Source organism: Cherax quadricarinatus, chromosome 49, assembly GCF_038502225.1.
Source record: "Cherax quadricarinatus isolate ZL_2023a chromosome 49, ASM3850222v1, whole genome shotgun sequence".
Classification (NCBI taxonomy): Eukaryota; Metazoa; Arthropoda; class Malacostraca; order Decapoda; family Parastacidae; genus Cherax; species Cherax quadricarinatus.
In genome coordinates this window covers 8103885-8130439 of record NC_091340.1, presented here as the reverse complement: position 1 = coordinate 8130439, position 26555 = coordinate 8103885, and the positions used below count along the sequence as shown (strand labels likewise).

Here is a 26555-nt window from a genome sequence, read left to right as displayed (position 1 = left end):
AGTTTATTGGAAACCCACCAATAAAAATGATCTCACACACTTCTATTCCAGTCAAGATACCAAGACCAAAAGAGGCATCATCATCGGGTTTTTCCTAAGAGCATACCGAATTTGTAGTCCTGAGTTTCTTGACGAGGAATGTACTTACATTCACCAAACATTCACTGAGTTACAATTTCCTTCTTTTTTCATCAAAGACTGCAAGAAAAGAGCTCTTCAGATCATCAATTCTCCACGCATCAACACCGCTCCCAACAAAGTTATAATTCTTCCCAACAGCCAGGTTGCACTAAACGTCTCAAAAGTACTTTCACAAGCTAACACCAGAGTCGCCATCGCTTCTACCACTTCAATAAAGGATCTAACCAGGACAAAACCCAAGCACCACGAACCAGTCAATGCAGGAGTTTACACTATACCCTGTGGAGGCTGTGACAAGATCTACGTAGGTGAAACAGCAAGAAACCTCGACACCCGCCTCAATGAACACATATACGCATGTAGGAACGACAACTTAAACAACGCCTGTGTACAACACCGAAATTCCACCAATCATCTTATGAAATTCAGAGACGCCCAATTAGTGATCAAAGAAACTAATTTCCGCACACGCAAGTGCCTTGAATCAGCACTGATCGCTGTTTCGAATACAATTAAACAAAACAACGGCAGCTTCACCATCTCCGAAGTCTTAGCAAGAATCCTCCTGAAAACAGTAAACCCTGCCATCACATAGTCTCTCCTGTTATACTACACAAAGCACAGAGAGTGAACACTGAAACAAGCTGCCTCATTCCAGTTTATATTTGTCCAACCTATTTTTATGTTACCCAAGTAATAGCTTTTATATCCTTTTACTCATGTACGAATTAATTGCTCTACCATATTGTATTACTTTTGTCACTACCACTACTACTACTACTACTACTACTACTACCACTAGTGAACATCGAAATGGTACCTCACTAGTATTCACCTCACTCTGAGCCTTTATATACCCTCTGTGTCCATGTATTGTTTGTAATGGCTTGATAAAGCTCCTGGAGAGCGAAACGTTGCCACAATAAATGTCACATTAGTTGCACTTGTGTCCTTTTACTTTACATATTGTCGGTAATTCTACCAACTTTATTACAATGGCACATTAGCTGAAGGCAGGGCAGCTGAAGCGCGCTTAGCCTGGACGAACAGGCGGAAACATTTGGGATGAATGCTGTTAGTCAAGATTTTCATCGTTGGTCGGGCCAAAATTTTTACGCTAAAATGCATTGTTAGGTGATTTTTTCATTATAGGATGCCTTCGTTGGTCGAGGATCCACTGTAATAAGTTCCCTTGAAGCGTGGAAAACAAGTCCACCCCTGACAGTGAGTGATAAGATGAGATAAGATTTGATAAGAGTTGGCATTTGATGAGCATACGTGAGGGTGCGGTGATAAGACTTGATAAGAAAAGATTAGAGGTGACATTTGATGAGCATCGGCCCTCGCTTTGTTTTCACTGGCACACAAACATATCTGTGTCTATTTGTCTGTCTGTCAAGCTCCCTGTCTGTCTATCCGTCGAGCTCTCTGTCTCAGAGCGAGCCACAAGACTGCGTCGTCACGTTTATTCATATCTTCAAGCAGAGTATACCACTGTGTCTGGATTTTTTGGGTTATCCTAGGTAATTTACACTATGTATATTTGTATTTATGTGTACCTGTGTGAGACAGACAGAGACAGACTGAAAGAGATAGAGACAGATAGACAGACAGATACAGACATAGACACAGACAAACAAACGAAGCCAGGCCGCCAGCAGCCGGCCAGCCACACAGCTGGCCAGCCAGCCTGCTGAACAAGTATTATGTTCCAGAATTGTTTCTCTTTACTTAGGGCATAGGTTATAAGACATTCTGAAAGGGTGTTGCACATGGGTTATTATCGAGGTTTTTTTATATTTCCTCGACCACTTATGGCCACATCCACCTCAAAGCCACTAAACTCGGGGTCAACATCACTTTCCTCTTGAACTGGGAGAGTTAATACTACATGAAATCAGTGAATCCCAGGTGTTTGCCGCACTGTTTGCTCTAGCTGGCACTCATTTGAACTGGTGATCCCACAAGGTACTAAGTGGTCCCAGATTTTTTAATACTGTGCACAATGAGTGTTATGACCCAGTCTATGCTGACAAGGCATCTCAGGCCAATTGTGTCATATATGAAGGCAGGAAAAATAAAACGTTTATATACGTTTGGGGCACTAGTGGCAAGAACGTATATATACATTTGGACCGTTTATGGGTTAAACAAGAAGCATACTGTACTGGTAGTGGGTTTGGGTCAACCATCTTTAGATAATTTTAATGTCACCCTTGCACCGTTCATAACATTTTTAGTAAACAGCCTCTCCTCACTTAGCGACGTACTCATTTACCGACGCCTCGGACTTACGATGGGCTCTCTGACCAGTATTCATGCCTAAACAATGTAGGTTAGAGCTGATTTCCTCTATTCTGTTTATTTCAATATACAGTACACTATTGTATAAACATTTAAAAATATACCAGAAATGTTATAAATGGTGCAAAGGTGACATTAAAACAATATCAAAGATGGTTGACACAAACTCACTACCACTATAATATGCTCCTCACTTAGCGACGAATTTGTTTAACGACGTAGTCTTAGGAACAGAACTCAGGTGTTAAGTGAGGAAAGGCTGTATTTTTAAATGTTATACAGTAGTGTAGTGGCGTGCAGAGGGGAGGCCGAAGGGGCGGTGGCCCCAGGTATCAAATGGGGGGGGATGGCATCCAATTAGAGAGGGCTATAAGATAGTATTTTTAAATTTCAGCAGTAACAAATTAATTTTTGAAAACTCACCGCACTACAGAGGCAGAGGTGTTCAACAAAAAATTCTTGAAGTTAACCCAAAAGCTGTGTTTGTGAACTACAAGAACCACAGCCTGAATTTGACCTGTGTCTACACAAGTGAGGTGCAACCTGTTGTTGTTACATTTTTTGGCATTCTGGAAACACTAATTTTTTTTTCTTCATCTACTTCTTCAGACTGTGAAGACACTGCGATACAAGATGGAGTTCGCGCCATGATTCTGTGCAAGTACAGGTCTCCCTCAACATTCGCGTTTTCCACTTTCTCAGACTTTGAACATTCGCAAATTCCCAGCCGCCAAATCATATTTATGTTGAGGACTTCGAAGGTGATGAACGACATTGATAGAGGCATAATTCCCTACAAAACTCTGTTTGTAGATATGAAGAAATAGTCCCAGTTGCCCATCACAATGTTCTTCACAAGGAAGCCTGCCACTACAGTCTCCATCCCTTTACCCAAGGTCCTATCAAAGCTAAAACCTTGGGTAGTTTCAAAGTTTCAGAGTGGTGACCTGTACTTAGACCTGTACTTAGCTCAGTGGTGACCTGTACTTAGCTCAGTGGTGATCTGTATTTAGCTCTGTGAAGACTTGTCTGTGTGCTCTCTGTGAATCTGAACCAAGGTGTCCTCTCTAGAGCAACTCTACCAGCAGCTAAAAGAGGAGCTTAGGGTTGCTAAGCTCGAGATATGGCGATTGACGGAGGGAAACAAAAGGATTCGTAGTAATCCTCCTCTTGTGAGTCCTCAGGTCAAGAGGGGAACCTGGTCAGAGGCTGGGCAATATGGAAAGAAGCTGAAGATCAAGAAGACTGCTGGAGTGGTAGAAACAACAAAGAACCAGAAGACTACTGTGGAAACTTCCAACCCATTTTCAGTGCTACCAGACGAATGTAGGTTGTCTACTGGGAACGTCACAACGAGCACCAAGGAAGCATTGGCAAATGAGAGTGAGTCGACATCCCTTGAAACCTCAACGGAGATCATCGAGAACGTCACGAACTCCTCCAGTTAAAGTAAGAACATTGTTTTAGTTGGGGATAGTCAGGTTAAGTTTATGGATAGGGCTTTTTGTCTTAGGGACAGAAAGGGGAGGCAGAGGGTATGTTTTCCTGGGACTGGGATGGGGGATATTGTTAGACGTCTAGACAATATCATGAAAGGTAATGGGAGCAATCCTATTATCTGCTTCAGTGCGGGAGGCAACAATGTTGGCAGATGTAGGAGTGAAGACCTGATTAGCAGGTATAGAACAGCAATAGAGATGATTAGGAAGGAGGGTGGGAACCCTGTGATATGTGGCATTTTGCCCAGGAGAGGAGTTGGAAATGAATGGTTGTCCAGGGCAATTGGTGTCAACTGCTGGCTGGACAAACACTAAGGAGAATTCGGTGACATTCTTAGACAACTGGGACCTCTTCTATGGTAGAAATGACATGTATGCCAGGGATGGGGTTCACTTATCTAGGTTTGGGGTGGGAGCACTGGCCAATGCAGTGGAGGGAGCTCTTAGGTCTTTAAACTAGAAATAGATAGTGGTATGGGTTTTTGTGGAAAATCAATGAATTCTCAATGTAGCAATAGTGAGAGTTTTAGGGAAAACAGTAACAGGCAGAATGAGGTAGAGTTATTGGTGAATATTGGAAACCCAGTGGCACTAGATGACAAGGACAGTAACAGGTATAGTGGAGGAACAGAAATCAGGAGGAAGTGAAAAGAGAAGGGAGATTTTCTAAAAATATTTTACACTAATACATTTTTTTTTTTTCAACAAGTCAGCCGTCTCCCACCGAGGCAGGGTGACCCAAAAAAGAAAGAAAATCCCCAAAAAGAAAATACTTTCATCATCATTCAACATTTTCACCACACTCGCACATTATCACTGTTTTTGCAGAGGTGCTCAGAATACAACAGTTTAGAAGTATACACATATAAAGATACACAACATATCCCTCCAAACTGCCAATATGTAGTGCAATAAAGGTAGTAGGTTGGTACACAGCAGCCGCCCAGGGAGGTACTACCGTCCTGCCAAGCTAGTGTAAAATGAAAGCCTGTAATTGTTTTACATGATGGTAGGATTGTTGGTGTCTTTTGTCTGTCTCATAAATATGCAAGATTACAGGTATGTCTTAATACTTCTACTTACACTTAGGTCACACTACACATACGTGTACAAGCATATATATACACACCCCTCTGGGTTTTATGCTATTTTCTTTCTAGTTCTTGTTCTTGTTTATTTCCTCTTATCTCCAAGAGGAAGTGGAACAGAATTCTTCCTCCGTAAACCATGTGTGTTGTAAGAGGCGACTAAAATGCTGGGAGCAAGGGGCTAGTAACCCCTTCTGTATATATTACTAAATGTAAAAGGAGAAACTTTCGTTTCTCCTTTTGGGCCACCCCGCCTCGGTGGGATACGGCCAGTGTGTTGAAAGAAAGAAGAAGGCATGTAGTGCAAGAAATACGATGGACAAATTGAGATTAGTTGCAAGTCTTCAAGGACTCAGTGACCGATTTTCATTTCTTCTGAACTTGAATTCAGTAGTAATTAAAGATGGACGAGAGAGAAATTAAAAAAAGAATGTTCAGACTTTGCAAATTATTATGATAATGAAGTGGCAGCTATTAAGTTATGACAAAATTTTGTGATGCTCCATCAAGCTGGAGGGAATAGAATTCCCCCTGATCCTAAAGATGCTCTGGAGTCTTTACTGCAGTATGGGAGGGATGTCTTTCCTACATTGTGTGTTTCATACTGATTACTGCCTACAATCGTATTTTCAGCTGCAAGTTGTAAAAGGTCATTTTCAAAACTGAAATTAATAAAAACATATCTAAGGTCTTCAATGTCACAAGAGCAACTGACCAACCTGGCTTTAATAGGCATTGAAAAAAATTTTTTACAGGTGATGTAAAAAGTGTAGTTATTCAAGTGTTTTCTGACAAGAGGTATCATTTGGGGAAAAGAACTTAATAAATTTGGTTGATTTATATTTAAATCAAATAAAGTGTTTATTTCATGTTTCATCTGTGTTTACATATTCAAAATATCTCCTTTTCTCATTATATTTCTCAGTACTAGGCCTTAAACTCAAGTCTTTGGGGCATACACTCAAGAAGTTGGCCCCGGGCATCACCAGATCTCTGCATGCCCCCGCAGTAGTGTACTGTATACTGTAATAAACAGAATAGAAGAAATCAGCTCTAATAACTTAGAAGTTTGCATATTGGTCATAGAGCTGGTCCTAACTCCAAAGCGGTCAGTAAACGAGTATGTCACTAAGTGAGGAGTGACTGTAATTTTTTTTTTTTTTATCATGTTAGCTGATTCCCACCAAGGCATGGTGACCCAAAAAGTGGTTCCTAATATGTTGAATTATTTAGCAAATAGTTTAACCCTTAAACTGTCCAAACAGATCTATGTTCACATGCGTAGTGCCCCAAAAGTAAATCTATGTTTTTTTACATATTTTCAAATATAACAAAAAAATGGAAATGGGAAGTACAATGCCTGCACTCTAAAGGAGGGGTTTCAGGATATTAGCAGTTTGGAGGGATAAGTTGTATATCTTTATACGTATATGCTTCTGAGCTGTTGTGTTCTGGGCACCTCTGCAAAAACAGTGTGAGAGAATGAGGTGAAAGTGTTGAATGATGATGAAAGTATTTTCTTTTTGGGGATTTTCTTTCTTTTTGGGTCAGCCTGCCTCGGTGGAAGATGGCCGACTTGTTGGAAAAAAAAAAAGTAGATCAAAGTTTTTTTTACAGGTTTTCAAATGTAAAAAAACAAAAAGAAGATCTACATTTTTTTACTTACTTTCAAATGTTGAAAAAACGTAATCTACGTTTGGAGTGTCTTGTCAGAAATTGAACACATGAAGGTGGCAGATAAATACGGAAATTTATACAAAATATAAAAATTAGACTAATGCAATAAATTTTACATGCATTATTAATAGATTTTCATATTTTTACTTCATAAAAAAATCACAACCAAAAGCTCCCCCACATAAGAAATCTTAAATTTCTCAACGAAATTCTGCAATGATCACCAAGGCCAATTAACCTAGTCTGTAAATTACACCTACACCCTTATCACTATAAAGCCATTTTTGGCATCATATGCCACAATAGAAAATTGTGTGTTGTTAAGACTATGACAAAGGGACTTAGCCATCTTACCAGGTGGGCCATAGAATAAGACTCCCCTGGGGGGAGCAATTTTGAACCTCTCAAACACCTCAGGATAGAGCAGAGGAAAGATGATCATTTCCTTTAGAGCCTTCACATGATGTGAGAGACCACCAACAGCATCAAAATTAACTTCTCTATCCAAACTCATGGGGTCGATGTCTGCCAAGCTAGATCCAACTTTCACTCGTTCTCTGAAAGTTTTAGAAGAATTTAATGATGAACTGCCGACACTAGTGAGGAAAAGACAGGTTGCAGAACAAGTTTCTAGAAAGACGATACTTTGCCTTGTGTAGAGGTTTTCTTCAACCTATCTTTTCTTCACAAAGTTATAGAAGAGCCAGGTGGTGGGATAGAAATATATTTTAATTCTGCCAAAAACAAATATATTTATAATTAACACAATTATTATACAGTGGAACCCCAATTTTCATCCCGTCTGGTTATCGTACAATTCAGTTTTCAACCACTTTTTCGGCGAAATTTTCCCCGTTTTCGTACATCCACTTGGAAATTGTCCATACCAGACACATCCACCTGCCTGCAGGACACAGTCACTCTCATGTTCGTGACTCAGTCTGCCTTTGTTACTCATTCAGTGAGCATTAATCCTTGCATTCATCTGAAACATTTTGCAATAATCCATTGTTTTTTGTGCTTGTGACTGCTGAATAAGCCACAATAGGGTTGGAGGCGAGTGGCCAGGATATTTAAGAGTTGGTAGATGACCATAGGGAAGAGCTAACCACTAAAGAGCTACAAAACCTTCATCAGCAACAGACCTTAGCTAAGGAAATTGCTTCAGCTGAGGAAGAGAGAGGGGAGAGTGTGCCTCCTTCAACGATTGAGGACGTGTGTGCGAAGTGAAGTGAGGTACAAAGTTTTGTGGAGAAATATCACCCTAACAAAGCTGATGCAAGCCGTGTCAGCAACATGTTCAATGACAATGCCATGTCCCATTTTAGGCAAATCTTAAAGAGACACCAGAAACAAGCCTCTCTGGACAGATTTTTTGTGCAATAGGGGTTCAGTGACTCTCAAGCTGGTCCTAGTGCCAGTAAAAGACAAAGAAGGGAAGTAACCCCAGATAGGGCTTGATACCCGAAGCCCTTATAGAGGATGATTCCCCTTCCAAACAATAACCTCTCCTCCCTCTTCCCTCCTTGCAGTCTTCCATATGCCAACAAGAGTCTTCAATAAAGGTAAAAGTGATGTTAAATGTTCATTTATCCATTTCATCAGTGCTTTATATTTATTTCTCATTGTTTTCTGTATGTAAAACTAAAGTTATTCTCTATAAAATTTATGTTTTGTTAATATTTTTGAGTGTCTGGAATGGATTAATTGGATTTACATTATTTCTTATGGGAAATATTACTTCAGTTTTTGTACAAATCAGCTTTCAGCCAACCTTCTGGAACAGATTAAAGATGAAAACCGGGGTTCCACTGTACCAGTATCAAACACAAAGTGTTGGCTCAACCAAATGCACTTTGTAGAATGTTTTGAGAAAAGGAGGAGACTGTTGGACTAGTTAGCATGAGTGACTTTTTTATTAGCCTCAGTTGTTTATCTGCTGAATATCTGAATGTTTGAAAACAGGAGACAAATGAAACAGATTGACTCACAAAATCATAATAACACAATTTCAAATAAATCATAGTACAGATGGGGGTAGAACCCATGGCAAGTGAGTCATAAAACTCCAACTAGTTAAATGAATCTTATTGTAACCAGACAGGACAGTGCTTTACACACTGGCCTTAAGTTTTACAGCTCACTTACCATGAGTTCTAACCCCACCCATACCATGGTTTGTTTAAATGAAAGATCTTCTGAAGTAATGACAGTAGTGGCATTTTATTCTGCCAGACAGGACAAGTATCTCTTAACAAGGGTCTTTGTAAAATCAATACCCCTTAACTGGTAAAGCAACTGCTGACCTACTGGTGCCAGGTTTTACACTTCTATTAAAAACAAAAATTACCCTAAAATATTATGCGAAACTGTGAGAAGAATGAATCAAATAGCTCTCTTGTTAATACAGCAGAGAATCCTTTATCCGAAATTACAAAATCCAAAAACCTCCAAAATCTGAAAGTTTTTCGAGTGTTGACATGACCTGCTAGAGATGGATCATTCAGCACAAGACATGGTGGAGGCTCGATCCTCCGTCTGATGAGCTTCATATTTCTACTAGTGCCAGTTTGTTGTCAGCAGCAATTACTCACTGATTACTGCATGTTTTGTGCTCTGTGATGCGAAGATATTGTTGAAGATGCTGAAAAGGCCTATGGATAACACTGAAAAGAAAAAGAAAATATTATGTTTATCTATATCGCAGAAAGTCAAGCTCTTGGAAAAACTTGACTGCAGTGTAGGTGTGAAGCATCCGGCTGAGAAGTCTGGCATTGGAACAACCACTATCTACAACCCAAAGAAACAGAAGGACAAACTGTTAAAGTTCTATGCTAAAAATGATGAACAGAAGTCAATGAAAAATAGAAAAACATTGCTTAAAGAGAAAATGAAGATCTCAACTGTGTACTGATGGAGTGGATTTGTCAGCACTGGAGTGAACATACGCCACTTAAAGGAATGCTGATCATATTATTTTATTATTTTATTATCAAACTGGCTGATTCCCACCAAGGCAGGGTGGCCCGAAAAAGAAAAACTTTCACCATCATTCACTCCATCACTTTCTTGCCAGAAGGGTGCTTTACACTACAGTTTTTAAACTGCAACATTAACACCCTTCCTTCAGAGTGCAGGCACTGTACTTCCCATCTCCAGGACTCAAAGTCCGGCCTGCCGGTTTCCCTGAATCCCTTAATAAATGTTACTTTGCTCACACTCCAACAGCATGTCAAGTATTAAAAACCATTTGTCTCCATTCACTCCTATCAAACACACTCACGCTTGCCCGCTGGAAGTCCAAGCCCCTCGCACACAAAACCTCCTTTACCCCTTCCCTCCAATCTTTCCTAGGCCGACCCCTACCCCGCCTTCCTTCCACTACAGACTGATACACTCTTGAAGTCATTCTGTTTCGCTCCATTCTCTCTACATGTCCAAACCACCTCAACAACTCTTCCTCAGCCCTCTGGGCAACAGTTTTGGCAATCCCGCACCTCCTCCTAACTTCCAAACTACGAATTCTCTGCATTATATTCACACCACACATTGCCCTCAGACATGACATCTCCACTACCTCCAGCCTTCTCCTCGCTGCAACATTCATCACCCATGCTTCACACCCATATAAGAGCGTTGGTAAAACTATACTCTCATACATTCCCCTCTTTGCCTCCAAGGACAAAGTTCTTTGTCTCCACAGACTCCTAAGTGCACCACTCACCCTTTTCCCCTCATCAATTATATGATTCACCTCATCTTTCATAGACCCATCCGCTGACACGTCCACTCCCAAATATCTGAATACATTCACCTCCTCCATACTCTCCCCCTCCAATCTGATATCCAATCTTTCATCACCTAATCTTTTTGTTATCCTCATAACCTTACTCTTTCCTGTATTCACTTTCAATTTTCTTCTTTTACATACCCTACCATATTCATCCACCAACCTCTGCAACTTCTCTTCAGAATCACCCAAGAGCACAGTGTCATCAACAAAGAGCAACTGTGACAACTCCCACTTTATGTGTGATTCTTTATCTTTTAATTCCACACCTCTTGCCAAGACCCTTGCATTTACTTCTCTTACAACCCCATATATAAATATATTGAACAACCACTGTGACATCACACATCCTTGTCTAAGGCCTACTTTTACTGGGAAATAATCTCCCTCTTTCCTACATACTCTAACTTGAGCCTCACTATCCTCGTAAAAACTCTTCACTGCTTTCAGTAACCTACCTCCTATACCATACATCTGCAACATCTGCCACATTGCCCCCCTATCCACCCTGTCATACGCCTTTTCCAAATCCATAAATGCCACAAAAACCTCTTTAGCCTTATCTAAATACTGTTCACTTATATGTTTCACTGTAAACACCTGGTCCACACACCCCCTACCTTTCCTAAAGCCTCCTTGTTCATCTGCTATCCTATTCTCTGTCTTGCTCTTAATTCTTTCAATAATAACTCTACCATACACTTTACAAGGTATACTCAACAGACTTATCCCCCTATAATATTACAAGTAAAAATCTATCATGATGAACTGAATATTGAAGGCAACTGTGAATATTCAGCAGGCTAGTAGAAAAAAAATTGAGAAAAGGCATGGCATTAAATATTTAAAGATTAGTGATCATAAAGCATCTGCTGATCATGAAGCAGCAGAGAAGTCCATTGATGTGTTTACCAAGATTGTTACTGAAGAAAATTGAACAATGCTGACAAGACAGCGCTGTTCTGGCACTATTGCTTGAGAAAAACACTGACTACAGCTGATGAGAGAGCTCCTACAGATGTTAAGGATGCCAAGGACAGATTAATTGTGCTGGGATGCAATAATGCAGCAAAGTTATGCAAAAGCTTGCATCCTCACTGTCTTAAAGATGTGAATACCTTACTAGTTCATTATGATGTTAACAAAAGGGCATGGTAGACCAGGGACATCTTCTCTGACTGGGTTCACCAACATTTTGTACCAGTGACTTGTGACTAGTGCAAGGAAGCTGGACTGGATGCAAAGTGCAAGATTTCATTATTCCTTGACAATTGTTGTGCTCATCCTACAGTTGAACTTCTCATCAAAAATAATGTTTATGGTATGGACTTTCCCCCAAATGCAACTTCATTAATTCAGTCATGTGACCAAGGCATCCTTAGATAAGAGACTAAATATACAGACAATTTCTTCAACAGCATGCTGGCAATGAACAGAGCATGGGTGTGAATTATTTCAAGAAAGAGTTTACTCTGAAGGGTGCCTTATATGCAGCTCCCAAAGCATGGAATCATGTAACTAGACACCCTTGCACATGCCTGGCACCTCTGGCCTGTGACTATGTTGAGTGATGATGATGGATAAAGTGATGAGGTTGAAGGATTCTCCATGTCAAGTGAGAAAAAGATGATGCCAGGCATCCATACATACATAAAAAGTATACTTTCAAAGCTCATCAGTAAACTGAAGGGAGTGGATATCGAAGAAGTTCTTAACATTGATAATGACGCTCCAGTTGTTCATTCAATGACCGATGGTGAAATAGCTGAAATGGTTCTGAATCAAGGTGATCGTGAAGATGACATTGTTTACACAGTTGAAAAGATGTTAACAGGCAACATGGTACAAATGTGTGATGAACTCACTGAAGGACTAAAGCAGTGTGCAGTCATAAGAGAACAAGAAATCACGTCATTTTATCAAGGCAGATGACACTGGAAGAATTGAAAAAAAAAAAAAATCATCCCTAGAGGATCCACTTCCAGGTCTCTCAACTGCTTCTAATTTGTGTTGTGCAATGTGATGTTATCAATGATGTACCCTCTCCCTCAAGTTTCTCAAAACCTGGTGTAGTTGTAGTGTCTGGGCCTGCATTTATCTTTTTTTTTTTTTTTTTTTTTTTGTGAGGACTGTACTGTACAGTACATGTACAGTACCATGTTTAGACTTGGGTCCCATCCCCAAGCTGTCCCATTTTATAGATGCAAACATACAATTCCAAAATCCGAAACACTTCTGGCCCCAAGCATTTTGGATAAAGGATTCTCAACTGTACAAGGAAACAAACCATGTTATGGAGTTTATATGGAAAATTTTACTTATGCTGAAAACTATAAGGATCTCCTGAATCGTGTATCAGTACGTGTGATCCAAAAGCAAACAAATTCCAAGAAAAATGGGCAACTTTTATACTTACTTTAAAGTTCCCGAAAGCAAATCTTTTTGAGTCAAATTCATAGGTAGGCAGCGGTTTCGTGACTTGGCCATACTTCTAGCTTTGCGTTCTTCAAACTGAGCTTCATCTGAACTACTGCTACTGCTACTAGATGTATTATGAGTTGCCTGAAGATAAATAAACAAAATTTATTATATATAAAACTCTCGTGAAGCCAATGTACTCTAGGTCACAAACTTTCAAATGCTCCAAATTGCACACATTTACTCTTACAAACTGAGCATTTAGGAACTATATTTTGAAAAGGCAGAGTTGTAGTACGAACATGTATAGTTTATCTGAGCGAGCTGAGCTCATGACACAGAACTACGTCAGGAATCCTGGCCTCAGTGACGTAGTTCTATGTGATGGACAGTGAAAGGGTTAAACACCTCTATTTAAATATAATTTAAACATCCACTACTGTCAGTTATGGAAGATACTTCAAACATTCTTACATCTTCCACTACAATCTTCCATTATTGCATTAATAGTCCACAACAATCTCTCCATTTCTGCATTAATAATTTTCAAAATAAGTACAGTTATATCTCATGTGGTTCAACATTTCTTAAATTTTCAATAAATCCCTCCCAAAATCTCTCTCTCTTATGATAATCTCTCACCTCCAGGTGCACAAACTGTATATTCTCCATTTCTTACATCCCATTTTCATTCTAAACCACAAAGTTCCTGAATTCAAATATTCGTATCCATTTAGTTCTTTCCCTAACTGTTCATTCAATAGTTTATTCATTCAACAGTTTAGTCATTCAACAGTTTAGTCATTCAACAGTTTAGTCATTCAATAATTCAGTCATTCAACAGTTTAGGCATTCAATAGTTTACTCTTGCTGATACCAAGAACAATAGTGTAATAATAGTACTTACCCTACGTTTATGATGAAATACATGTTTTCTTGCTGGAGAGTTAAGATACCTCTTGTGATTCCTACGATGTCTTCTAGGAGGAGAGTCCTCGTGATATCCAATCGATCGTGATGACTTTTCTGTGATTATGTTATAAAACAAAAATAAGATGATGAAGGATTTACCATGCTAAAAAAAAAAAGAAAAACTTTATAAAACTGGGATGCTTGAATGTGCGTGGGTGTAGTGCGGATGACAAGAAACAGATGATTGCTGATGTTATGAATGAAAAGAAGTTGGATGATCTGGCCCAAAGCGAAACAAAGCTGAAGGAGGTAGGGGAGTTTCGGTGGGGGGAAATAAATGGGATTAAATCTGGAGTATCTGAGAGAGTTAGAGCAAAGGAAGGGGTAGCAGTAATGTTGAAGGATCAGTTATGGAAGGAGAAAAGAGAATATGAATGTGTAAATTCAAGAATTATGTGGATTAAAGTAAAGGTTGGATGCGAAAAGTGGGTCATAATAAGCGTGTATGCACCTGGAAAAGAGAGGAATGTAGAGGAGAGAGAGAGATTTTGGGAGATGTTAAGTGAATGTATAGGAGCCTTTGAACCAAGTGAGAGAGTAATTATGGTAGGGGACCTGAATGCTAAAGTAGGAGAAACTTTTAGAGAGGGTGTGGTAGGTAAGTTTGGGGTGCCAGGTGTTAATGATAATGGGAGCCCTTTGATTGAACTTTGTATAGAAAGGGGTTTAGTTACAGGTAATACATAGTTTAAGAAAAAGAGAATAAATAAGTATAAAAGATATGATGTAGGGCAAAATGACAGTAGTTTGTTGGATTATGTATTGGTAGATAAAAGACTGTTGAGTAGACTTCAGGATGTACATGTTTATAGAGGGGCCACAGATATATCAGATCACTTTCTAGTTGTAGCTACACTGGGAGTAAAAGGTAGATGGGATACAAGGAGAATAGAAGCATCAGGGAAGAGAGAGGTGAAGGTTTATAAACTAAAAGAGGAGGCAGTTAAGGAAAGATATAAACAGCTATTGGAGGATAGATGGGCTAATGAGAGCATAGGCAATGGGGTCGAAGAGGTATGGGGTAGGTTTAAAAATGTAATGTTAGAGTTTCAGCAGAAGTTTGTGGTTACTGGAAAGTGGGAGCGGGAGGGAAGAGGAGCGATTGGTGAAATGATGATGTAAAGAGAGTTAGCATATTAGAAGTTTTTACAAAGTAGAAGTGATGCAAGGAGGGAAGAGTATATGGAGAAAAAGAGAGAGGTTAAGAGAGTGGTGAAGCAATGTAAAAAGAGAGCAAATGAGAGAGTGGGTGAGATGTTATCAAACAAATTTTGTTGAAAATAAGAAAAAGTTTTGGAGTGAGATTAACAAGTTAAGGAAGCCTAGAGAACAAATGGATTTGTCAGTTAAAAATAGGAGAGGAGAGTTATTAAATGGAGAGTTAGAGGTATTGGGAAGATGGAGGGAATATTTTGAGGAATTGTTAAATGTTGTTGAAGATAGGGAAGCTGTGATTTCGTGTATAGGGCAAGGAGGAATAACATCTTGTAGGAGTGAGGAAGAGCCGGTTGTGAATGTGGGGGAAGTTCGTGAGGCAGTATGTAAAATGAAAGGGGGTAAGGCAGCCGGGATTGATGGGATAAAGATAGAAATGTTAAAAGCAGGTGGGGATATAGTTTTGGAGTGGTTGGTGCAATTATTTAATAAATGTATGGAAGAGGGTAACGTACCTAGGGATTGGCAAAGAGCATGCATAGTTCCTTTGTATAAAGGCAAAGGGGACAAAAGAGAGTGCAAAAATTATAGGGGGATAAGTCTGTTGAGTATACCTGGTAAAGTGTATGGTAGAGTTATTATTGAAAGAATTAAGAGTAAGACAGAGAATAGGATAGCAGATGAACAAGGAGGCTTAAGGAAAGGTAGGGGGTGTGTGGACCAGGTGTTTACAGTGAAACATATAAGTGAACAGTATTTAGATAAGGCTAAAGAGGTTTTTGTGGCATTTATGGATTTGGAAAATGCATATGACAGGGTGGATAGGGGGGCAATGTGGCAGATGTTGCAGGTGTATGGTGTAGGAGGTAGGTTACTGAAAGCAGTGAAGAGTTTTTACGAGGATAGTGAGGCTCAAGTTAGAGTATGTAGGAAAGAGGGAAATTATTTCCCAGTAAAAGTAGGCCTTAGACAAGGATGTGTGATGTCACAGTGGTTGTTCAATATATTTATAGATGGGGTTGTAAGAGAAGTAAATGCGAGGGTCTTGGCAAGAGGCATGGAGTTAAAAGATAAAGAATCACACATAAAGTGGGAGTTGTCACAGTTGCTCTTTGCTGATGACACTGTGCTCTTGGGAGATTCTGAAGAGAAGTTGCAGAGACTGGTGGACGAATTTCGTAGGGTGTGCAAAAGAAGAAAATTAAAAGTGAATACAGGAAAGAGTAAGATTATGAGGATAAAAAGATTAGGTGATGAAAGATTGGATATCAGATTGGAGAGAGAGAGTATGGAGGAGGTGAATGTATTCAGATATTTGGGAGTGGACGTGTCAGCGGATGGGTCTATGAAAGATGAGGTGAATCATAGAATTGATGAGGGGAAAAGGGTGAGTGGTGCACTTAGGAGTCTGTGGGGACAAAGAACTTTGTCCTTGGAGGCAAAGAGGGGAATGTATGAGAGTATAGTTTTACCAATGCTCTTATATGGGTGTGAAGCATGGGTGATAAATGTTGCAGCGAGGAGAAGGCTGGAGGCAGTGGAGATGTCATGTCTGAGGGCAATGTGTGGTGTGAATATAATGGAGAGAATTCATAGTTTGGAAGTTAGGAGGAGGTGCGGGATTACCAAAACTTTTGTCCAGAGGGCTGAGGAAGGGTTGTTGAGGTGGTTCGGACATGTAGAGAGAATGGAGCGAAACAGAGTGACTTCAAGAGTGTATCAGTCTGTAGAGGAAGGAAGGCGGGGTAGGGGTCGGCCTAGGAAAGGTTGGAGGGGAGGGGTAAAGGAGGTTTTGTGTGCGAGGGGCTTGGACTTCCAGCAGGCATGCGTGAGCATGTTTGATAGGAGTGAATGGAGACAAATGGTTTTTAATACTTGACGTGCTGTTGGAGTGTGAGCAAAGTAACATTTATGAAGGGGTTCAGGGAAACCAGCAGGCCGGACTTGAGTCCTGGAGATGGGAAGAACAGTGTCTGCACTCTGAAGGAGGGGTGTTAATGTTGCAGTTTAAAAACTGGAGTGTAAAGCACCCTTCTGGCAAGACAGTGATGGAGTGAATGATGGTGAAAATTTTTCTTTTTTGGGCCACCCTGCCTTGGTGGGAATCGGCCAGTGTGATAATAATAATAAAAGAAGAGCAGATGATAAAGTGGGAGAGGCACTGTCAAGAAATTTTAATGAAAATAAGAAAAAATTTTGGAGTTAAACAAGTTAAGAAAGCCTAGAGAAAGTATGGATTTGTCAGTTAAAATCAGAGTAGGGAAGTTAGTAGATGGGGAGAGGGAGGTATTAGGAAGATGGCGAGAACATTTTGAGGAACTTTTAAATGTTGAGGAAGAAAGGGAGACTGTAATTTCATGCACTGGCCAGGGAGGTATACCATCTTTTAGGAGTGAAGAAGAGCAGAATGTAAGTGTGGTGGAGGTACGTGAGGCATTACGTAGAATGAAAGGGGGTAAAGCAGCTGGAACTGATGGGATCATGACAGAAATGTTAAAAGCAGGGGGGGATACAGTGTTGAAGTGGTTGGTACTTTTGTTTAATAAATGTATGAAAGAGGGGAAGGTACCTAGGGATTGGTGGAGAGCATGTATAATCCCTTTATATGAAGGGAAAGGGGACAAAAGAGATAGTAAAAATTACAGAGGAATAAGTTTACTGAGTATACCAGGAAAAGTATACGGTAGGGTTATAATTGAAAGAATTAGAGGTAAGACAGAACGTAGGATTGCGGATGAGCAGGGAGGCTTCAGAGTGGGTAGGGGATGTGTAGATTAAGTGTTTACATTGAAGCATATATGTGAACAGTATTTAGATAAAGGTAGGGAAGTTTTTATTGCATTTATGGATTTAGAAAAGGCATATGATAGAGTGGATAGAGGAGCAATGTGGCAGATGTTGCAAGTATATGGAATAGGCGGTAAGTTACTAAATGCTGTAAAGAGTTTTTATGAGGATAGTGAGGCTCAGGTTAGGGTGTGTAGAAGAGAGGGACAATACTTCCCGATACAAGTAGGTCTTAGACAGGGATGCGTAATGTCACCATGGTTGTTTAATATATTTATAGATGGGGTTGTAAAAGAAGTAAATGCTAGGGTGTTCAGGAGAGGGGTGGGATTAAATTATGGGGAATCAAATTCAAAATGGGAATTGACACAGTTACTTTTTGCTGATGATACTGTGCTTATGGGAGATTCTAAAGAAAAATTGCGAAGGTTAGTGGATGAGTTTAGGAATGTGTGTAAAGGTAGAAAGTTGAAAGTGAACATAGAAAAGAGTAAGGTGATGAGGGTATCAAATGATTTAGATAAAGAAAAATTGGATATCAAATTGGGGAGGAGGAGTATGGAAGAAGTGAATGTTTTCAGATACTTGGGAGTTGACGTGTCGGCGGATGGATTTATGAAGGATGAGGTTAATCATAGAATTCATGAGGGAAAAAAGGTGAGTGGTGCGTTGAGGTATATGTGGAGTCAAAAAACGTTATCTATGGAGGCAAAGAAGGGAATGTATGAAAATATAGTGGTACCAACACTCTTATATGGATGTGAAGCTTGGGTGGTAAATGCAGCAGCAAGGAGACGGTTGGAGGCAGTGGAGATGTCCTGTCTAAGGGCAATGTGTGGTGTAAATATTATGCAGAAAATTCAGAGTGTGGAAATTAGGAGAAGGTGTGGAGTTAATAAAAGCATTAGTCAGAGGGCAGAAGAGGGGTTGTTGAGGTGGTTTGGTCATTTAGAGAGAATGGATCAAAGTAGAATGACATGGAAAGCATATAAATCTATAGGGGAAGGAAGGAGGGGTAGGGGTCGTCCTCGAAAGGGTTGGAGAGAGGGGGTAAAGGAGGTTTTGTGGGCGAGGGGCTTGGACTTCCAGCAAGCGTGCGTGAGCGTGTTAGATAGGAGTGAATGGAGACGAATGATACTTAGGACCTGACGATCTGTTGGAGTGTGAGCAGGGTAATATTTAGTGAAGGGATTCAGGGAAACCGGTTATTTTCATATAATCGGACTTGAGTCCTGGAAATAGAAAGTACAATGCCTGCACTCTAAAGGAGGGGTTTGGGATATTGGCAGTTTGGAGGGATATGTTGTGTATCTTTATACGTACAGGAAGGCCCCGCTTTACGGCATTTCACTTTACGGCGTTCCGCTAATACGGACATTTCAAATTATGACCAAAACTCGCTATACGGCTCCCCCCACCTGACTTTCTAATACGGTCACCGTGCCCCACCCTGTTTGTTTACATTCTCCATGAGCTCAGTAAGCACTAAGTCTCTCCATTTTGTCTGGAAACTCCAAAATTTCAAATGTTTTTAAAAGTTATTTCATATTTTATATATACTCTGATAATTATACTTATGTATACCTGTACCTAAATAAACTTACATACTGTGCTAGCATGCAGGTTTTTTTATTTTTTTTTTTTTTTTATTATCACACCGGCCGATTCCCACCAAGGCAGGGTGGCCCGAAAAAGAAAAACTTTCACCATCATTCACTCCATCACTGTCTTGCCAGAAGGGTGCTTTACACTACAGTTTTTAAACTGCAACATTAACACCCCTCCTTCAGAGTGCAGGCACTGTACTTCCCATCTCCAGGACTCAAGTCCGGCCTGCCGGTTTCCCTGAATCCCTTCATAAATGTTACTTTGCTCACACTCCAACAGCACGTCAAGTATTAAAAACCATTTGTCTCCATTCACTCCTATCAAACACGCTCACGCATGCCTGCTGGAAGTCCAAGCCCCTCGCACACAAAACCTCCTTTACCCCCTCCCTCCAACCCTTCCTAGGCCGACCCCTACCCCGCCTTCCTTCCACTACAGACTGATACACTCTTGAAGTCATTCTGTTTCGCTCCATTCTCTCTACATGTCCGAACCACCTCAACAACCCTTCCTCAGCCCTCTGGACAACAGTTTTGGTAATCCCACACCTCCTCCTAACTTCCAAACTACGAATTCTCTGCATTATATTCACACCACACATTGCCCTCAGACATGACATCTCCACTGCCTCCAGCCTTCTCCTCGCTGCAACATTCATCACCCACGCTTCACACCCATATAAGAGCGTTGGTAAAACTATACTCTCATGCAGGTACACATTAAAATTGGTAAGTGTCTTATGTCTCCAGACGTCATATTAGTAATGATAATAATAATCATCGAGTCATTTAAATGTCGTATATTACGTTAATATACACATTTTCATTAATCCATCCATGATATTTTTTTCAAAATTATATAATAAACACGATGCATAACATATAAATAAGATACACCCCACAGTAGAATAAATAAACATAAATGTGTAGAAAGAAATTTGGTAATAAGTAATACATATTTTATGAAAAAGAGGATAAATAAATATACAAGGTATGATGTAGCATGTAATGAAAGTAGTTTATTAGATTATGTATTGGTGGATAAAAGGTTGATGGGTAGGCTCCAGGATGTACATGTTTATAGAGGGGCAACTGATATATCGGATCATTATCTAGTTGTAGCTACAGTTAGAGTAAGAGGTAGATGGGAAAAGAGGAAGGTGGCAACAACAAGTAAGAGGGAGGTGAAAGTGTATAAACTAAGGGAGGAGGAAGTTCGGGTGAGATATAAGCGACTATTGGCAGAAAGGTGGGCTAGTGCAAAGATGAGTAGTGGGGGGGTTGAAGAGGGTTGGAATATTTTTAAAAATGCAGTATTAGAATGTGGGGCAGAAGTTTGTGGTTATAGGAGGGTGGGGGCAGGAGGAAAGAGGAGTGATTGGTGGAATGATGAAGTAAAGGGTGTGATAAAAGAGAAAAAGGTAGCTTATGAGAGGTTTTTACAAAGCAGAAGTGTTATAAGAAGAGCAGAGTATATGGAGAGTAAAAGAAAGGTAAAGAGAGTGGTGAGAGAGTGCAAAAGGAGAGCAGATGATAGAGTGGGAGAGGCACTGTCAAGAAATTTTAATGAAAATAAGAAAAAATTTTGGAGTGAGTTAAACAAGTTAAGAAAGCCTAGGGAAAATATGGATTTGTCAGTTAAAAACAGAGTAGGGGAGTTAGTAGATGGGGAGATGGAGGTATTGGGTAGATAGCGAGAATATTTTGAGGAACTTTTAAATGTTAAGGAAGAAACAGAGGCAGTAATTTCATGCACTGGTCAGGGAGGTATACCATCTTTTAGGAGTGAAGAAGAGCAGAATGTAAGTGTGGGGGAGGTACGTGAGGCATTACGTAAAATGAAAGGGGGTAAAGCAGCTGGAACTGATGGGATCATGACAGAAATGTTAAAAGCAGGGGGGGGATATAGTGTTGGAGTGGTTGGTACTTTTGTTTAATAAATGTATGAAACAGGGGAAGGTACCTAGGGATTGGCAGAGAGCATGTATAGTCCCTTTATATAAAGGGAAAGGGGACAAAAGAGACTGTAAAAATTATAGAGGAATAAGCTTACTGAGTATACCAGGAAAAGTGTACGGTAGGGTTATAATTGAAAGAATTAGAGGTAAGACATAATGTAGGATTGCGGATGAGCAAGGAGGTTTTAGAGTGGGTAGGGGATGTGTAGATCAGGTGTTTACATTGAAGCATATATGTGAACAGTATTTAGATAAAGATAGGGAAGTTTTTATTGCATTTATGGATTTAGAAAAGGCATATGATAGAGTGGATAGAGGAGCAATGTGGCAGATGTTGCAAATATATGGAATAGGTGGTAAGTTATTAAATGCTGTAAAGAGTTTTTGAGGATAGTGAGGCTCAGGTTAGGGTGTGTAGAAGAGAGGGAGACTACTTCCCAGTAAAAGTAGGTCTTAGACAGGGATGTGTAATGTCACCATGGTTGTTTAATATATTTATAGATGGGGTTGTAAAGGAAGTAAATGCTAGGGTGTTTGGGAGAGGGGTGGGATTAAATTATGGGGAATCAAATTCAAAATGGGAATTGACACAGTTACTTTTTGCTGATGATACTGTGCTTATGGGAGATTCTAAAGAAAAATTGCAAAGGTTAGTGGATGAGTTTGGGAATGTGTGTAAAGGTAGAAAGTTGAAAGTGAACATAGAAAAGAGTAAGGTGATGAGGGTGTCAAATGATTTAGATAAAGAAAAATTGGATATTAAATTGGGGAGGAGGAGTATGGAAGAAGTGAATGTTTTCAGATACTTGGGAGTTGACGTGTCGGCAGATGAATTTATGAAGGATGAGGTTAATCATAGAATTGATGAGGGAAAAAAGGTGAGTGGTGCGTTGAGGTATATGTGGAGTCAAAAAAGTTATCTATGGAGGCAAAGAAGGGAAAGTATGAAAGTATAGTAGTACCAACACTCTTATATGGGTGTGAAGCTTGGGTGGTAAATGCAGCAGCGAGGAGACGGTTGGAGGCAGTGGAGATGTCCTGTTTAAGGGCAATGTGTGGTGTAAATATTATGCAGAAAATTCGGAGTGTGGAAATTAGGAGAAGGTGTGGAGTTAATAAAAGTATTAGTCAGAGGGCAGAAGAGGGGTTGTTGAGGTGGTTTGGTCATTTAGAGAGAATGGATCAAAGTAGAATGACATGGAAAGCATATAAATCTATAGGGGAAGGAAGGCAGGGTAGGGGTCGTCCTCAAAAGGGTTGGAGAGAGGGGGTAAAGGAGGTTTTGTGGGTAAGGGGCTTGGACTTCCAGCAAGCGTGCGTGAGCGTGTTAGATAGGAGTGAATGGAGACGAATGGTACTTGGGACCTGACGATCTGTTGGAGTGTGAGCAGGGTAATATTTAGTGAAGGGATTCAGGGAAACCGGTTATTTTCATATAGTCGGACTTGAGTCCTGGAAATGGGAAGTACAATGCCTGCACTTTAAAGGAGGGGTTTGGGATATTGGCAGTTTGGAGTGATATGTTGTGTATCTTTATATGTGTATGCTTCTAGACTGTTGTATTCTGAGCACCTCTGCAAAAACAGTGATAATGTGCGAGTGTGGTGAAAGTGTTGAATGATGATGAAAGTATTTTCTTTTTGGGGATTTTCTTTCTTTTTTGGGTCACCCTGCCTCGGTGGGAGACGGCCGACTTGTTGCAAAAAAAAAAAAAAAAAAAATGTGAGATGTGGTAGCAGACGACTTGCACAAGTGACGCCATATTAGAAATGATAATAATAATAACAATACTCACCGAGTCTCATTAAATGTCGTATATTACGTTAATATACACATTTTCATTAATCCATCCATGATATTTTTTTTCAAAATTATATAATAAACACGATACATAACATAAAAAGATGATAAATACACCCCACAATAGAATAAATAAACATAAATATAAGATGTGGGAGCCACATAACTTGTACAAGTGACGGCAAGAATAACATTTTCTCTAATATAACATAAGAGAAAATGTGTTACTGGGGGTAACTGTAGAAAATTATTCCTTTCGTATGTAAGTAAGTTTATTCAGGTATACACAAATACAGTTACATAGATTATCATACATAACAACACACGTGTAGAGAACCTAGGATAACCCAAAAAAGTCAGTGTGACTTATTTCCATTGCCTTCACTCAGAGCTTCATTTCTTCTCAAAATGATGTTACATGAGAATGGGAGTGTTCTTCTTTATTAATTCTACCGTATCAATGTAGAGACAACCTGTACACAATGTAACTTGTACACAAACCAGACGTGTACACTTCGTTTGTTTACAAAACTTACGTTCGCCTGGTTTGTTTACATAACTCTGCGCCTGTCCCCTCTCATGTACTCATTCTTTCTCTCTCTCATTTATTCGTTTTATCTCATTTACTTACTCCTGACCCTACATTAAGACTACAAATATTTTAAGTTAAGTAATGAGTGAACTGTATATACATTTTATCGCTCTGGGATGCTTAAATATCATAGAATAGTATGTGTGGGTGGGGTGGCCTGGTAAGGTAGCCTGGCTATTACCATACATACCACACTTGATTTCTTACAATAAATACTACTTGTCTCACCCTAGATTAAGACTATAAATATTTTAAGGTAAGTAATGAGTGCACTATGTGTGTATTGTACTTTTTTATTGTTTTTTGATGCCTGGTTCTATTGCTAACTTAATATATGTTAGTGTAAACTTGTTATCTAGTATTTGTATGCATTTATAAGTGGAAAAAAAGGGTGTTCCACTTTACGGCGGTTTCCGCTTTACGGCGGTAGCCTGGAACCTAACCTGCCGTATAAGTGGGGCCCTCCTGTATATGCTTCTAAACTGTTATATTCTGAGCACCTCTGCAAAAACAGTGATAATGTGTGAGTGTGGTGAAAGTGTTGAATGATGACGAAAGTATTTTCTTTTTGGGGATTTTCTTTCTTTTTTGGGTCACCCTGCCTCGGTGGGAGACGGCCGACTTGTTGAAAAAAAAAAAAATCAAATCAAGAAGAATCTTAATATACCATTTAACCACTTATAAAGTGAATTTAATATGGGCTTCACACACACTCTTGGCCAATTTATCTTGATCCAGCCCTTACAAATGTCCAAGCCATCTAAACCACCAAATTATTTAGCTAAATTAATTTGCTAAAAATTATATAGTATTATCTTGCTATTTTTTTTCAATTACCACTTTAGAAAAATGGAAGAAAATTTTCGGGATCAGAGCCTGCAAGCTAAGGTCAGCCTCCTTGAAACAGGGATCACATCACATACACACACACTTTCATATATCTATGGATTACTACACACTTTATTAGCAACCAGTGAAGAGGCAGGGCCAGGAGCTATGACTCAACCCGTGACCACAATTAGGCGAGTACACGTATATCTATGGGTTGCGACACATACTTCAAGCCTATACTCACTAATTAAGCATTTTTATTATATTTTTTATTTATTATCACACTGGCCGATTCCCACCAAGGCAGGGTGGCCCGAAAAAGAAAATGAAATCATAATTTCAGATTTTTTTTTTAACACACCAGCCATCTCCCACCAAGGTAGGGTGACCCAAAAAGAAGAAACACATTCATTATTACTCACTCTATCACTGTCTTCCCAAGGGTGTGCACACATTACAGCTCAGATGCTCCTCCAAAGCACAATATCCCTGCTCCTCCTTTAGAATGCAGGCACTGTACTTTCCATAAGGGGATGTAATATTATCATTATTATAATCATGGGGGGAACGCTAATCCCATAGGATTATACAGTGCATGTGGGAGAGGGGGGAATGGAAGGTATTCAGGCTCAATTCAGGGAACCGGGGCACAGATCCAATTCCCTAGATCAAGAGCCCCTCACCAGCATCAAGGAACCTCCCTTGAGGGGTGGGGATGTAATAAAAAGTTCACTATTAAGGTAATGAAGAATCCAGAAGTAACGTACCAGTAGCAGTGTGTTGAAATGGTCTGCTTTCCCGCCTGTTCCGTCTTAGCGAATAGCGTGACCTTGTTTGAACCTCACTTCCACCTTCTTCCTCCTCTTCCTCATCATCATCATCGTCATCATCATCATCATCATCGTCGTCATCGTCATCATCTTTTTCATTAACGCTGTCATTTGAGGAAGAATTGTGTTTTCTAGCCCTTCTCTCAGAAACTTCATCCTCATACATGAAACGTTTGACAGGTCTACGTTGCCTTTTCACTCGTGAATACATGTCTACAAACTGGAAGAGTAAAGTACAATAAATCATTAATCAAAGTATAGTTACACTGCATACTCATAGACTTGTGCTGGTGAGGAGCATACTCTTATGCCTTAGCCCAGTGACAGGAATATGTCGTGTGAAAAGGTCACAATGATAACTATTATACATTAATAGTCACATGTTACCATTATTCACTCGAGTCCAACCTCCAGGAATCAAATTCAGCTAACCTGTTTCCTTGAATATCTTTATAAATGTTACTTTACTCACACTCCAATGGAAAGTCTATTAAAAACCATGTGTCTCCACTCCTATCTAACATGCTCACATACACCTGCTGGATGCACAAACCCCCTAAAACCTAAAGCCTCTTGTACCCCCTCCTTCCAATCATATATAATTTAAACCTAGTTTGACTACAGAATGAAACCACCACCAAAAATATGTACATTCCTTTCGGTTCCATCACTTCTGTTTTACAATCCTTGCTTTAACCATCTGATATTAGTAGACAGTCCTCAAACAAGATACTAGACAGACCTCAGAAAATAGCCTCAGTGTAGATTGTAATCTGCTGTTTGCCTTTTTCATATACTGTACTGCCATGTATGGGCTCTTAGTTAAAAAAAAAAATGCATGCATGTGTTCACCAAAAAAAAACTTTCCAATTTATGTGAATGACATTCCAGATGGGACTGATTCAAATACATCATTTTTTTGATGATGATGTAAAACTAATGAGGAGAATATAAACAGATGATGAGAATCAAAGACTCCAAAGAAATCAGGACAAATTGCAAGTGGGGGGTCAGATAAGTGAGTGCTTGAATTCAACCCCAATAAATGCAAGGCCAAGGAGAGTGGGAAAGAAGCAAGAAGACTAGGATCAGGGTATACACTAGGT

At 39.7% G+C, this 26555-nt stretch overlaps 1 protein-coding gene across 5 annotated transcripts in view; it reads right to left on the bottom strand.

Moving 5' to 3' along the window:
• LOC128696996 (ATPase family AAA domain-containing protein 2) overlaps nt 1-26555 on the bottom strand; it is a 257949-nt gene that overhangs the window by 112391 nt on the left and 119003 nt on the right. For 4 of the 5 annotated variants that reach the window (XM_053788480.2, XM_053788483.2, XM_053788482.2 and 1 more), the window contains 5 exons: nt 25387-25669; nt 13825-13943; nt 12916-13061; nt 9304-9375; nt 7064-7266 (listed from right to left, as the gene is read on the bottom strand). In XM_053788480.2, the coding sequence (XP_053644455.2) occupies nt 7064-7266; nt 9304-9375; nt 12916-13061; nt 13825-13943; nt 25387-25669 (823 nt within the window). The remainder of the gene's footprint in view (nt 1-7063; nt 7267-9303; nt 9376-12915; nt 13062-13824; nt 13944-25386; nt 25670-26555) is intronic. The other variant, XM_053788481.2, reaches the window with a different exon arrangement.